At 25.7% G+C, this 14390-nt stretch overlaps 12 protein-coding genes across 12 annotated transcripts; 4 read left to right on the top strand and 8 right to left on the bottom strand.

The window, feature by feature from the left end:
• Positions 1 to 404: 404 nt before the first annotated feature.
• On the bottom strand, positions 405 to 1278 carry ENU1_172360 (hypothetical protein; the record flags this gene model as incomplete). The annotated part of the gene is made up of 3 exons (XM_008861195.1): positions 405 to 877; positions 929 to 993; positions 1058 to 1278. The coding sequence occupies 3 exons, from the start codon at positions 1276 to 1278 to the stop codon at positions 405 to 407; spliced, it is 759 nt and encodes a 252-aa protein (XP_008859417.1).
• Positions 1279 to 1369: 91 nt separating this feature from the next.
• Positions 1370 to 2920, bottom strand: ENU1_172350 (WD domain, G-beta repeat-containing protein; the record flags this gene model as incomplete). Its single annotated transcript, XM_008861194.1, has 1 exon — positions 1370 to 2920. The coding sequence occupies one exon, from the start codon at positions 2918 to 2920 to the stop codon at positions 1370 to 1372; it is 1551 nt and encodes a 516-aa protein (XP_008859416.1).
• A 134-nt stretch (positions 2921 to 3054) lies between these two features.
• Positions 3055 to 4236, top strand: ENU1_172340 (hypothetical protein; the record flags this gene model as incomplete). The annotated part of the gene is made up of 1 exon (XM_008861193.1): positions 3055 to 4236. The coding sequence occupies one exon, from the start codon at positions 3055 to 3057 to the stop codon at positions 4234 to 4236; it is 1182 nt and encodes a 393-aa protein (XP_008859415.1).
• Positions 4237 to 4287: 51 nt separating this feature from the next.
• ENU1_172330 (hypothetical protein) lies at positions 4288 to 6546 on the bottom strand (the record flags this gene model as incomplete). Its single annotated transcript, XM_008861192.1, has 1 exon — positions 4288 to 6546. The coding sequence occupies one exon, from the start codon at positions 6544 to 6546 to the stop codon at positions 4288 to 4290; it is 2259 nt and encodes a 752-aa protein (XP_008859414.1).
• Positions 6547 to 6918: 372 nt separating this feature from the next.
• ENU1_172320 (actin-binding protein, cofilin/tropomyosin family protein) lies at positions 6919 to 7365 on the bottom strand (the record flags this gene model as incomplete). The annotated part of the gene is made up of 1 exon (XM_008861191.1): positions 6919 to 7365. The coding sequence occupies one exon, from the start codon at positions 7363 to 7365 to the stop codon at positions 6919 to 6921; it is 447 nt and encodes a 148-aa protein (XP_008859413.1).
• Positions 7366 to 8850: 1485 nt separating this feature from the next.
• On the top strand, positions 8851 to 9257 carry ENU1_172310 (hypothetical protein; the record flags this gene model as incomplete). The annotated part of the gene is made up of 2 exons (XM_008861190.1): positions 8851 to 9171; positions 9240 to 9257. The coding sequence occupies 2 exons, from the start codon at positions 8851 to 8853 to the stop codon at positions 9255 to 9257; spliced, it is 339 nt and encodes a 112-aa protein (XP_008859412.1).
• A 28-nt stretch (positions 9258 to 9285) lies between these two features.
• On the bottom strand, positions 9286 to 10362 carry ENU1_172300 (hypothetical protein; the record flags this gene model as incomplete). The annotated part of the gene is made up of 1 exon (XM_008861189.1): positions 9286 to 10362. The coding sequence occupies one exon, from the start codon at positions 10360 to 10362 to the stop codon at positions 9286 to 9288; it is 1077 nt and encodes a 358-aa protein (XP_008859411.1).
• A 135-nt stretch (positions 10363 to 10497) lies between these two features.
• ENU1_172290 (myb family DNA-binding domain containing protein) lies at positions 10498 to 10980 on the bottom strand (the record flags this gene model as incomplete). The annotated part of the gene is made up of 1 exon (XM_008861188.1): positions 10498 to 10980. One exon carries the CDS (start codon positions 10978 to 10980, stop codon positions 10498 to 10500), a length of 483 nt encoding a protein of 160 aa, XP_008859410.1.
• An 893-nt stretch (positions 10981 to 11873) lies between these two features.
• On the bottom strand, positions 11874 to 12089 carry ENU1_172280 (hypothetical protein; the record flags this gene model as incomplete). Its single annotated transcript, XM_008861187.1, has 1 exon — positions 11874 to 12089. The coding sequence occupies one exon, from the start codon at positions 12087 to 12089 to the stop codon at positions 11874 to 11876; it is 216 nt and encodes a 71-aa protein (XP_008859409.1).
• A 91-nt stretch (positions 12090 to 12180) lies between these two features.
• ENU1_172270 (hypothetical protein) lies at positions 12181 to 12739 on the bottom strand (the record flags this gene model as incomplete). Its single annotated transcript, XM_008861186.1, has 2 exons — positions 12181 to 12529; positions 12594 to 12739. The coding sequence occupies 2 exons, from the start codon at positions 12737 to 12739 to the stop codon at positions 12181 to 12183; spliced, it is 495 nt and encodes a 164-aa protein (XP_008859408.1).
• A 282-nt stretch (positions 12740 to 13021) lies between these two features.
• Positions 13022 to 13540, top strand: ENU1_172260 (hypothetical protein; the record flags this gene model as incomplete). Its single annotated transcript, XM_008861185.1, has 1 exon — positions 13022 to 13540. The coding sequence occupies one exon, from the start codon at positions 13022 to 13024 to the stop codon at positions 13538 to 13540; it is 519 nt and encodes a 172-aa protein (XP_008859407.1).
• A 63-nt stretch (positions 13541 to 13603) lies between these two features.
• ENU1_172250 (4'-phosphopantetheinyl transferase superfamily protein) lies at positions 13604 to 14383 on the top strand (the record flags this gene model as incomplete). Its single annotated transcript, XM_008861184.1, has 1 exon — positions 13604 to 14383. The coding sequence occupies one exon, from the start codon at positions 13604 to 13606 to the stop codon at positions 14381 to 14383; it is 780 nt and encodes a 259-aa protein (XP_008859406.1).
• Positions 14384 to 14390: the final 7 nt, after the last annotated feature.

The raw sequence follows: 14390 nt of genomic DNA, 5'->3' as shown, positions 1-14390 counted from the left end.
AAGAAACACAGTAATAAAGTTCATACTTAGAAATACAAAATTTATCGAAAAGATAAAAGTAATAAAAGAGAGCTAAGTCTCAAAGAAGTGTTGAAAGGGGATAAACAAAAAAATAAACAAGGACTATTTAAAAAGTGTGAAAGTAATTTATTATTCAAGAGGAGAATTAAGAATTAATTTTAATTTTCAACAATAATTTCAAAGCATTATTATTAATTAATTAAATTTTAGTTAATATAATTATAAATATATTAAAAAAATAAAAATACTTTTTATTTCTTAGAATACAATTAAGTAGTTAAATAAGACTTAAATAATTTTTCAAACATAACATTAAATGAAATTCTTTTCAAAGAATAGTTATAATAATAAAATTAAAATAAAAAAATGAAAGAATGAACGAATTATCTGCTATTGTTACCTCTCGGAATGAATTGGAAACAAACTCCAATAATGATACCAATAATACCTAACACTAAAACAACTAATAAAATAATAACAATAGACTTTCTTTTCCAATACTTACATCGTTGAAGGTTTCTAACATCAACGGCTGATGCACTTAAATCAGAAGAAGCCTGTTTCATTGTGTCAGCTTGTTTTTCAAGGTCAGCTACTTTTTTACCACGTTCACCAATCTTTCTTACTGAAACCTCAGTTGTTGTATAAAAATTTTTAGTTTTCTTTCTTAAAACACGGGTTTCATCAGTCTCATCGTTATTTGCTTTCATAATAAAATCGAGTAATTTAGGTCTAAAGCTATCAAATTCTTCAATATTAACAAATGAATGTGAATTTAAACCGTCTATTGTTTTTTTAAAAGTAGAATAAAAGAATGAATAAATATTTTTCATTGTAGCAAATGCTAATTTAGGTGCTATAAGATTAATTATTAATTATTCATTAATACTTTAATTAAGTAACAAACGAAATCTAATATTACACACTAAAATAACTGTAATAAGTCCATTCTGTAATACATAAATTGTCCTTCTATCATATTAAGAATTTAAATTTATTTTATTATTTTTTTTTTAATATAAATAATAAAACAAACGTTTGTCCTTCAAACGATTTAACTTGTTCTTGTTCTTCTTTTCTTTTGAGTTGTCCAATTATTTTTTCTACAGCACTCTTTTGTTTATTTAAATCTTGACCTTCAATAACAGTCTCACAAACATGTTGATATTTAATAACAATTCCACCATACAATATGTTATCATCATATTCTAATTCGTTATAATTCTTTTGAATTAATGCAATTTTCTCTTCTGCCATATTGTTATCTTACTTTTTCTTTATGAGTTCTTTTTTAAGTTTCTTTTTTTTACTTTAAAAATGTTTTATATAATGATAATAAAAAATTGTTTTAATTTTCCCATATAACAATCTTATTGGCATGTCCAGAAACAATTTGTGATTGAACTGGATTCCATGAAACTGCATAACACCCAACCTTAGTTGGTTGAGTTAGCTTTGGCTTTAGTACTGTTTCTAACTTCTTTGTTTGAGTGTCCCAACAGAAAACTTCTCCATTTGAAGAACCTGCAATAATATACTTTCCATCAGGAGAGCAACATATTCTAGATGAGCTTGTTACTGTAAAGTCTGGATGAGAAAATGATGAAATAACTTTTCTTTCTACACCATCAACGTATTGGATAATATTGTCTTTACCAATACTAACAAAATATCTCCCATCTAATATATTGATAATATCACTTACAGAACTTGTATGAATATTTTTATTAATATCAATACATTCTTTACTTCTAATATCCCAGAATCTTATGGTATTGTCACAATGTCCAGTTAATACTAAATTACCCATTCCACCCATCATCATACAGTTACAACTAGAAAAACATACTGTAGTTTTAAGACAATAACCTTTATTAACGTCCCATGTCTTTAATGTTCTATCATGACTACCAGTCATAATTTTATCAGTGTCAAAAAATTCTCCACAAGTTACTTTACCACTATGTCCAGTTAAACTGTGTCTTAATCTTGAGTTAGCTAAATACCATACTTTAGCAGTAGAATCATTACTAGTAGCAAGTAACATATCTCCCATTGGACTAAAAGATAAATGTGTAAAACTTTGTAATACACCTCCAACTGATGATTTAATTTTACCAGTTGCAACATCCCATAACTTTACTGTTTTATCTGCTGAGGCAGATGCAAGCACAGTACCATTTGAATTATATCTAAAACATAAGATATCACTAGAATGACCTGTGATTTGTCTTTTACATTCTGTGGGTAACTTGCTAGCACTTACATTCATTCCATTAACTTGAGAAGAAGAGGTGGTAGCATTTGATGATAAATAAGATTGAGTTGGTGGATTATTTCCTTGTGGTTGTTGAGTAATAGAGGGGTTTGCTTGAATTTTAGAGTATAATTCTTTTGTTACTCTTAGTTCTTGTTCCAATTTAGCATATTCATCCATAATTCGATGATTTTCAATATTTAATCGTTTTAAATCATCTTCAAGTCTAATTCTATTAATTTGATGAGCAGAACTTTCTTGACGAATAACATTAATCATTTCAATTTTACTTTGAATATCTTTCAATACTTCATCATTCTTAGTTTGGAGTACACTAACTTCTTCTTGTTTTAATTTGACCATATTTTTTGTTTGTTCTAATTCTTGCTCAACAGCAATTTTTTCTTGTTCAACATTACTAAGTTTAACTGAAATTTTATGATAATCTTTAACAATATCAATATTTTCTTGTTTAAGTTTATCAATTTCACCGCTTAATTCAGCTGTTTCATTAGCTTCTCCACCAGAGCCACAACATTTAGTAACAAGTTTAAATGGTTCTTTTTCAATTTTATCTCTTTTTTCAAGCTTAGAGTAAAGAAGCATATGAATTTTGTTAATATCTATTTTTCCATCTTCCATCTTGTTTTAAGATATTTTAAGTTTAAGTTCCAATTTAGAGTAAATGAATTGTGATATAATAAATAGTTTAATAAAAAATTATGGTATTTATCCAAAATATTTTTTTTTTTATATTATTGTTTTTATTGTGAGAAATGTTAGTTTATCTAGTTTTTGTTCATATTATGTGCTATTCTAAAGTACTCTTCTTTATTGGGTTTTATTGTGTGCTTTCTAACTCAATAACTTGTACGATTAAAACTGGTTTGAATGAAGGAGAATATTCATTTAATCAACCCGAAATATGGACAACAATGGAACTAACCAATAGTTGTCCTTGTAATACTAACCCAACATTTGGGTCAGAATGTATTATTGTTATAAGTAATATATCTCAACCGATTGTTTTAAATGAATTATCAGGTCAAATAGGAATTCTTAAAATATCAAATAATACAAACACAACATTAATATATACACATACAGATATATATAATATGGTAATTGGCAACATTACTTTATTACCTACAAATGGTTCATCATCTCTTTATATTTCAAATTTAGTTGTAAAAGAAAAAACAAACCAACTTATAGTAGAAGGGAATTATTTTATTTATTCATTAGAAACAAGTCCTAAAACAGAAAATAATATCATTAGATTAGACTCTGGGTGTATTCATGACATTAGTATTTATAATTCATTAATTGAAATTAGAAAAGGTCCTCTCTATGTATCACATGATCTTACAAATAACCTGATTGAAGAGGAAGAAAGAAAAGAAGAACTACCATCACGAATAGAAAATAGTACAATATTTCTTCACTCAAATCAAATTATTTGTAAATCAAGTAATGTTATTGATTTAGAATTAAATAATGTGAAATTAGAATTTGAATTAAATTCTAATCCTAAAATTTTATCTACTCATTCAGTTGAAATACTTAATCAATTATCACTTCAAGCAAATTATAATGGAAATATTTGTGTGGACAAAGTTATTCCAATTGCAATATCAAGTGTTGGATCAATTTTATTTGATAGAAATGAAGTAAGTTTACATATGAGAAGTGAGACATATAATAGATTACAATCTTCACTTAATACAATTGAAATTTGGTTATATTCAACAGATTGTCCAACTAACCTACTCGATCCAAGAACGGTAAGTATTATTTTTACATGCTTATTAGTCATTTCATTTGTTGTTGCACTATTATTAATTATAACTTATTTCACTTTTGTTGTAATATCAGGTAAAGTAGGAAAAAAATATATTGAATTATTAACAATTGAAGCACTTGGAGAACAAGAAGATACATCATCTTCTGAAATGTAAAAAAGTAATTCCTGATATTTTAGAAATAATTAAATTATTTAATCTGAGTCTTCATTCTTTTAACATATCAAACCATTCACTCTCTTGTAATACAGTTATGTTTGGTAATTCATTTTCATATTCAACTCGTAAATCTACTCCATTACGAGTAAATTTAATTTGTGGTAATGCACATATTCCTGCATGAAGACTAATAAATTGGTAATTGATTGTTATTTGTTCACCAACTTCTAACTGGATTTTTCTAGTATTAAATCCACAAACACAAAAATAATCATTATTATCTACTTGAACTAATAAATGTTTATTGTCTTCATTTGCTGTTATTGACAAAATAACATTTACTGATTCTCCTTTACTAATAACACAAGTATCCCATTTGTATTGAACCTTATAGAATGTTGGTATTTTAATAAAGTCTATAGTATTATTATATTGGTATATTTTTCCTTTATATTCAAATACAACATCTAATTGTTGATTCCCATCTGAACAGCTATTAATAATATAATTATAACTTTGGTTTTTACAGACTTCAATATCCTCTTCTAGTTTATTCGTAATTACATTATTAACACTTAGTGCAATAGTTTTAATCATAATATTACCATCTACTTTATTACTAATAGGTATTTCAACACACCAGTGTTGATTTTGATGAATAGGATGGACAACACTAGGAAAGGAAATAGGGTCTTGTACTATGGCAATAGTTTCTAGGCTACATTGCCATTCTCCTTCACATTTAAACAAACACTTGCAATCTTTTTTTTCATAACTTAAACCTCTAATTGGTAAGTATAATGCAATTTGACATGGTACTTCAAATGAAGTCATATCAATAATTCCATGTTTCATTGATATCTTACCATCTACTGATTCGTAAGAGTTTTTTAATTTATAAGCTACCGTTGTAGTTTTTTTAAAGATTTTACCTTTAACTTTGAATACTGAAACATGCTTATTCATGTCAATTTTAACTCCTACTTTTCCTTCCCACTCTTTGTCTACTTTAATAAATTCTGGCATATGACATTCCATAGTAATTGGTTGATTAGACTCATTCTTTGAATGAATTGGAGTTGGAATAAGAAGTGTTGGACCGTTCTTAATTTTAACCAAAAGAGGAGAAGAGTTGATTGCCAAAACGATTGGTTGGTCAGGGTATAAAATTAATTCAGTATTATTAATAATACACTCCAACGTCAATGGAATGTTTAGTGTTAATGATATAGGCTGAGTAGAAATTGTAATAACACTTTCAGCACTTATTGTTTCTTCTTGTGATGAAGTGAAAAGTTGTTTTAATTCATTAACGATTGAAGACGTTTTAAGTAAATGATGTCCAGTAATATTAAAATTAGTTGCTAGTGTTATTTTAGTATCTTCATCAATCTTTGATAATGTTAATAGTCTTAATAAAATGAATATTCTTTTTTTTATTGAAGACGTACAATGATATGCAAGTATATAACAATAATACGACCTTGTTAAATGATTCATTAAAGTAAATTCTTTTGATATCTCAAGAAGTAATTCTAAAGCTAATTCATGTTTAGCATTTTGAAAATAAAATAATGCTAGCTTCATTTTTATTAAACATTTTACATTACCTTCTGGAAGATATTTTATACATAAACTTAATTTGTCTAGCATTGCCTCATTAAATAAAGCGCGTTCTCCAACTGCTTTTGATAAATTAGGTGGTGTGAATTTTGGTAACTCAAATTTTAATTGACAGCATTTTAATGGGAAATCATCATCCCAATGAAGAAGATCTGGAGAAGGAGAATATACACCTAAGGCAATACCAATATTTTCTAATGAACGTATTTGACAAAATAATAAAGGTGATTGATACTCTAAATTAATTATAGATAAATATTCTTCACAACAACTATAGATAAATACCTCTTGATATAACAATGGTACAAACACAAATTTAGATAATGATTCAATATATTCTTCTGATGTTTTAATCTCTTTCATTGCATAAATACATGCTTTTTTTGGATGTTTTGTTTTTATTAAATTAATTAAATTTAAATAACAATAATGAAAAGCACTTAATCTATTATCATCACCATTTGAAGAAGCTCTTTGATCAAATGGTAATACATTCTCTTTTAATGCATCTACATCTTTAGAAATTTCATTTGGAAAGATATACAAGGCATTTATTGTTTGTTTTAATAAATTAATTTGTTCTTCTTTTTTATTTCCTGTTTTTTGTTGAAGAAGTAAATTACCATTTAATTCTTTCATAAAATTAGGAAGATTCAGAATATTTGATAAATGTTTCGTAATCATTTAATTGTTTAATAAATACTAAATATTGAGATCATTTAATTAAATACTACTAGTTTTATTAAATGAAACCTGAGTATCTTATAATTTTTGTCTTTAAAAAACTTGAAGAAAGAACAAATCAAAATTCTTTAATATTGGTGAATTAAGCAAAGGTTTTTATTCAATAAGAATAACATTTTTTATAATTATAATAAAAAATGATATTCAAAATAATAATAAAAAATCAATAAAAATACTTTCTTTATTAAAGACAACAAATGAAATAAAAAATTTAATATATTTATTAAATGTAATAAAATATATTTTTTTTATTAAAAAAAGAAAACATTAAAAGAAAATTAGTACGCTAATGAATGGGTTAAAAAGAAGCGTTTAATTTGAGGTGGTATTGAAAGAGTAATCAGCTCCTCCAGCCTTCTTAATTTTAGCAGCGATTTCATCTTCGACAAGATCATCTAATGAAGTAGCATGTAATTCAATATGGAAGTTATTAATAACATTCTTAACATCACCCTTAAGAATAGACATAACAGCTCTTAATTTTGGTTTCTTAATTCCTTCACCAGCCCATGAAATGAAGACAAATTTAACACGTCTTGATTCTTCATCACCAGAAATTGTTCTATAATAAGCAAATTGAAGAGCATCTTCCTTAAGGGCAGCTTTAACTTCATCAAGTCCTCCCTTTCCTTTAGCATCAACAACAAGTTTATTTGGTTGAGTTTGAACACCAAAGACGACATATTCAACTTCTTCATTTTTATCATCAATGACTTCAGCAACTGGGCCAGCAACTTCACTAAGATCAAATCCAGACATCTCTTTACTTTGTTCACACACAGTTCATTTCAACTCTTAAATTGATTGTCCACGTGGCATTCTGAAGCGTTATTTAATGAGATGGTTGTAGGTGAACTTCTTTTCTTTTAATTATCCCGTTTTATTAGTGAATTTTCTCCTATTCTCTTTTATTTGTTTGTTTTCCAGTTTTGGTCGCCTCTATTCACTATTTTTAGATGAATCTAAAATAAAAATTAAAATAAAAATTTTGAAAAAAGGATTGATAAATGAAAAAACTGGTAGAAATTTATTCAAAATGACTTAATTCTAGTTTAAAAACAGAAAATTTGTCTGTTTCTTAGCGAACTTTAAAAACAAAATTGAATCATTCAATTTGAATTGATATAAAAAACATTAAAAAACATTAATTATTCATCATGACTTTATATTTGATGTAGTTGTTTGTCCATTTCTTTGTAAACAACCTTTTTGGTAAAGAGTCTTTCTATAAAAAGGTGTATTTAAATTTAATTTTTTTTATATTGAATTATGTATTGGTATTTACATTATTGAATGGTTTATTGTTTTATGGGTTATTGTATTTGTTGGTGTTGACAAATGCCAATGTTATATGGTTTTTAATATCAGCAATAAACAAACAACTTTTGTGACACTAAATACAACTTCTTTCTACATCTACTATTGAATATAACTTTCTTAGCAATCTCTCTTTGTCTATAAAAGACTCTTCATTTGAAAAAATGAATAAATTTTAAACATCTGACTGACTAAAAATTTCTTTAATAGAAATTAATTTCTCTTTACAAAATAAACACTCATTAATAGCAAAATAAATTTTTATCATAACTTGTTTTTGTTTTTTCTGTCTCTGATGACTTGTTCTATCTTTTGTATTTCCATAATCAACTAATATTATAAGATTTTGTGTCTTTATTTTATATTATGAAATTAATAACGGTAGTTTGAGTTTTATCAAAAACATATTTTCAATTAAGCTAATTATTCCACTCTTCTCTCAGTGATTTGTTTCATTAATTTTTGATGGTCAAGACTTAATAATTTCTTTAGATGAGTTGGTATTTGTGGTTTACTTTTATCATGAGTTGTAACATGCTTTAAGAAATAATGTTGGAATGGGATAAATGCAAAAATATCTTCCTCTCTCTTCTTTATTGTTATTCCTTCTTCAATTAATGGTTGACTTTTATCATTACATTTGACATGCTTTAGTTTAATAGAAAACATTTCATATTCTTCTTCATCAGTAAATCTCTTCATCAATACTATCTTTCTTTATTGTTTATAAAGGATTAAGTATTATATTCTCCTAATTTATTGAATGTCTTTCCATTTCATTATATGAAAAGTCAAAACTTTGATGAGAAAAGTTATTACATAAAATAAAAAAGTAATTGAAAAATTTTAAAAAACAAAAAAAAATATTACATCTTAAAAACAAAAAAAAATATTACATCTTAAAAACAAAATCTTAAAAATCATAATATGATTTTGTATTTCCTTTTTGTTTTATTGTTTACTCTTAGTGAGGCAAGTGAACGAACAAGAATTAGAAAACAAGCAAATAAATTTGCTAAAGACCTCACCAATAAAATGATGGATGTTAAAATTAACATTGAATATATTAGGAAACCAGTCCAATATGATTTTAATGTAACAAACTGTCCTTCTTCAAAAACTGCTCAGTGTGTGTTATGCAAAGAAAAGGTTGTTGAAGACGAAGAGTTTTGTGATAAACCAAAAACTGAAATAGAGAAATGTTTGTGTCTTGCAAGTAATCATCATTGGAGAACAATGTATGAAAATGTTGAAGATAGATTACAAACTGTTCATGAGGCTTGTAGTTTTGTTTGTGAAAACTCTACATTAAAAAGTCAAACAACAAAGGTTAATCAAACTGCAATTAAAATAACAAATAATTCAAATAGTCTCTTCATCCTTCTTTCGACTATTCTTATGATTTTCATCTTTTAACTCAAGTGAATTTTTTGTCCGTTGTTTGATGATTGTTTCAATTGATTTTATTTGGTCGTCAATCTCTTTGAATAGTATTGTATCTGAACATCCACAAGGTGATTCTATAAATACATTAATTGAAGATAAATTAATGGAATTAATGATACTAACTCTGTTTTCCTTTCCACAAAGTACAGTCAATTTACTTCGAACTTCATAGCCATGTGAATAACCTATGTAAATATTGGAATGTCCTAAATGTCCTTTGTATGTTCCAATGAGTTGATTATTCTTTGTAAAGTTTTTTCCAAGGCATAGTTCATAATCTTGATACTTTAAACAAATATTATTTAATGCAAAAACACAATAGTCACCACTAATAATAGCAGAATTATAAGCAAATCTTTGAGAAATTTGTTGTTCTTTTTCTTTAATAAGTGACCTTACTTTACCTAGTTTATAACGAATAGAACAATAAGTTTGGTCATTTATTGCTTCAGGATTTAAGTCATTAATAAAATGAAAGATTGGTCTTAAAATATTTTTAATCTTTTCTTCAATACCAAATGGTATAACATCATGAACAAAGTAATTTTGTGCTTTTTTAATTTTCTTTTTTTCTTCATTTGATTCTGTTTGATTTAATAAATAAATCAACCGTTCTTGTCTCAATTTTTCAAGGTAATTATCCGTATTTTTTAATTTGTTTAGTTCTTCACTAATAGAATTTAATAATTTAATTCCTTTAAGAGCTTCTTCTTTCCCATCAATAGTCCATTTATCTCGTTGAGCTGATATTGTCTCATTACTTTTTCTTTTTTCTTTTAATTCTTTTAATTTTAATTCAAGAGCCTCTTGTATTTTTGATGTGCAAAAATTTTCATTTTCATCACTACCATCTTCACAATCACAAAGTCCATTGTGAACTTTATCAAAAGAGATTATTTTCTGAAGAATAGTAATATTTTCATTTTCGCATTGAAAATAATAACGATTTTCTACAAAAGTACACTTTTGGTTTTCATCACAAAGATCATTCATTTTAGAACTGCATCGAAGAATCAGAAGAATGAAACGTAACAAAAGCATTAGATTTAAATCTTTTCTTCGTTTTATTTTAAGTTTTAATTTTTAAGTTTAATTAAAAAAACATCTTTTATTAAAAGAATCATTTTATTAATAAAAAGAATTTACATTAATAACGGTATAAGAATGAGATGAAGCAGGAATAAATGCACTTTGAATAAGATTTGTTTCAGAATCAAGTATTAATGCATTTGATGCATTAGTATTATTAAAATATTTATTTCTTATCTTAGATAAATGAGAATAAAATCTATTTTTAATAGAATTAGGTGCTCTTCCTGGAATAAATTGACTAATTAATGTCCAATGATGTCCATATTCATTAATTTTATTAAGAATAAGACTATCTTCTTCTTTTGTCCATTTATCTTTTATTACTCGAGAACATAAATGATTGAAATATCTCTCTTTACATTGTTTTTTTGTTCTCGTTGGTACTTCATCTTTAATTTTATTCCAATCAGCTTCTCCATATTTCTGAATAGCTTCAAGTAATTGTTGGTCTTCAGTTTTTTTCCAAGGATGTATTACTTTTGAATGAGTTTTTTGTTGTTTGATGTTTGTATGTTCCATAAGTAATTCGTTAATATCTAAGTTCTTCTTTATTCTTATAAAATATTAATACAGAAAAAATTGTTAACCTGCGTAAAAATATATAAGTGATAAAAAGTTCCATCAAAGTTTAGCAACAACTCCCTAATTTTTTGGTTATTAAAATTCCACAAGAAATGTAATGTAGTTTAAAAAAATGTGAAGGATACTCTATTCAAAACAAAAATTTATTCAGTTACTGGTTTTTTTTAAATTTTCATAAGTTTTGAATGTAACTCTATTCTTTTTACTTTTTCCTTTCAACATTATGTCTAACGCTATTTGAGTTAATTTTATTTTTAATACTTATAAAAATTCAATTTTATTCTTATCTCAATAGTTTTCAGAATCTACACGAATTCTTCTTTATAATGGTTATTTGTTTGAACATATCAGATGTTCTTCTTGGAGTTATTTTGAACTCTACTCCGTGTTGAAACGTGTACAACTGAAATACCCCTTAACGGTTGTACCGTCAAGATTAATTAAAAACTAACGAACGAATGAGTATATGATACTTGGTTATAAAACAAAAAAAAAACTAATAAAATAACAAATTTTTTTTTGTTATTTATCCCGAGAAGAAATAAAGAGCAACAACCCCAATTAAAATCCACACCCAATACTTGGCGAAGAAACCTTTTTCTTCTTCTGGTGGTGGCCTTTTTTCAGGGCGAGTTTTGGGGAATTCAGATGAACGTAGTAGTGATGCAGATGTTTTTAATGTTGAAGATCGACCATTAACACTATAATAAATATTTTCAACTGAATCACCAGACAATGAAAGTTGAATTGAATCGGTCATTTGAGATGATACACTGTTTATTGGGACTGAAGTGAAAGTATTATCTACTTTTATATAATACCATAACTCATTATTCTAATTGATTAAACATAACTAAATGATAAAAGAATAAAAAACTAACCTTTGTAAATTCTAAATTTTGTTCATTTTCAAATGTGCATTGATAATTATTGCATTCAATTGTTCCTCTTTTATTCCATTCAACAGGTTCTTCACTTGAAATAGAATAATATACATCAGTCTTGAATGCATTAACCACAGAGAAACAAATCAATAATCCAATCATTTACTGATTTATTTTATTCTTTTTCTAAGTTTTTTGATTTTACATTTTTACTAAGAAAATGTAATATATCACATTTAATTCAAATAATAAATTAATTAGCGTTATGAAGACTAGATCTTTGAGAAAGATGAGATGAATGCTCGAGTTCTGATTGATGCAATAAAGACTGTTGAATAATTGAGTCATTTTGTTTAGCCTCTTCTATTTTTTTTTCAAATGCAACAACTCCACTGTTAAAATCATTTTCTTCTCTTTCTACTCTAGAATATACTTGAGGAAGTGATTCTGATGGAATAAGGCCATTTGAACAAATTGAGACTTGTCTTTCTCCATTTATGGGTTGTTTATTTGAGGCAATTGAACCACTTAAAGATACAAATGATGGTTGTCTTGAGTAGATAGTTTGGTTAATCCATTGTTGAGTCTCATATCTTCTTTTCCTAAAAAGAAGTTAAATATTGTTTTGTTTGAAGTTATTAAACAAGAGAGATAATTAAAACAAACAAATACTTTCTAAGAATTAAAAGAAGAATAGTGGTAATAACAATAAATCCAGTGATTCCAATATACATTTGGTATTGTTTATAATCAAATTCTTTAACTTGTTCTTTGATATTATTTATAAAATCATTTGATGTAATAGAATCCATTCCAAAGGGTCTGTTTATTAAGATTATATATCTTGATATTTTGTTAAATATATTTTTTCAATAAATAATAATAAATGTACTATAAATATTTAATTTATCTCATTGTCATTAATAAATAAATCTTAAACATATCAAAAAATAAAAAAAAAATAGTTTTTCTCTTTTTAAACCCAAATGAACACTTCTAATACCTTATGTTTCCTTTTAATATTTTTTCTATATTTTGTTTGTCATTAATCCTTTCTATTTGCTTTTTTATTTATTCTGTAGATTTGTGGAGCAATGGTAGCATTATTAGGATTAACTAGGTATAACACTGGATATAATTTATCACCAGCAGTACATCATCCTTTATCTATTGGAATTTTAATGATATTAATTGGTATTTCAATGTGTTTAGCATCAGTGTCAACAATTATTTCATTAGCAAAGAAGAATATAATTGCAGGAATAATATCATTATCATTATTTGTTTTAATTTCCATAATGTTAACAGTTCAAGCTATTATGTGTGGTATTGATTACACAGTATTAAAAGTAGATAAAATAGAAGAATATGATCTTCAAGTAATTGAAGAACAATTTAATTGTTGTGGATGGAAGAGTATAAGACAAAATTGTATTTCTGATATTGGGTTATTGATGAAACAAAATTGTTTTGAAACAGTTGGAAAAAATGTAATATCGATGTTTGGCATAGATACTTTTATTTCAGTCTTATTTCTAGTGTTTACTTTCTTCTTAATTTTTGTTTCTTATCAATCCCTAAAAACAAAACCTCAGAAAGCACATGTTAATTGAATTTATTCATAACTTTTGTTATTTCTTTTAACTCAAAATGAACTCAAAAATTTTTAATTAATAATGGATTATTCAATTTATATACAATTTCCTTGTTGTTTAAATCAAATTCAATTTAACTCATTAATTAAAAATTTAACAAATGAAGAGTTCAAAAGAATGAGTCATTTTATTGGATATGATTCATGTGGAATGTTATTAAAGAGTTATGAGATACCATCTGCTGTAGAGTATTGTCTTGTGAGAAGAATGAGAAAAGAATTTTTTGAGAGATACAACCTTTCACACAATGATAATAAATGTAATGAATATGGAAAATACGATATTGTTAATAAAAATATCCATTATAATTGGAGTCATGATGAATGTATTGCATTTATTGAAGGACCAAAAGAAGTTGGTATTGATATAGTCAATTTAAAAAGATTTGGTTTTAATAACACTTTTACTAAAATTCCTTTTACTAGAGTTTTAGAGTCAATGTCTTCATTCTTAAATGAAGATGAAAAAGAAAAACTTGATTCGATAATTGAATTAAATGATAAAATTCAATTATTTGGGACTATATGGAGTTCTAAAGAAGCATTAGTTAAATTATTAGGAATTGGACTAGGGGATGTTATTACTTCATTTTCTATAAATTTAAACCATCACATTCCTTGTATTAACTCAAATACAAATTCAGTACCATTAACAAGTTTCAATTCAGTCATTAATTACAAATCACTTTCACTTTATTTATATTGTTTTAAATTAGATTCTTTCATATGTTCATTTGCAACATATGATAAGTTAGATTATATTCCATTATATTTTACAAATTATTATTCACAATTAAACTAGTAAAAAA

This window comes from Entamoeba nuttalli (assembly GCF_000257125.1).
Source record: "Entamoeba nuttalli P19 unplaced genomic scaffold asmbl_7563, whole genome shotgun sequence".
NCBI classification, from domain to species: Eukaryota; Evosea; order Mastigamoebida; family Endamoebidae; genus Entamoeba; species Entamoeba nuttalli.
The sequence above is the reverse complement of the archived record's forward strand: the minus strand, read 5'-3'. Positions and strand labels throughout refer to the sequence as shown.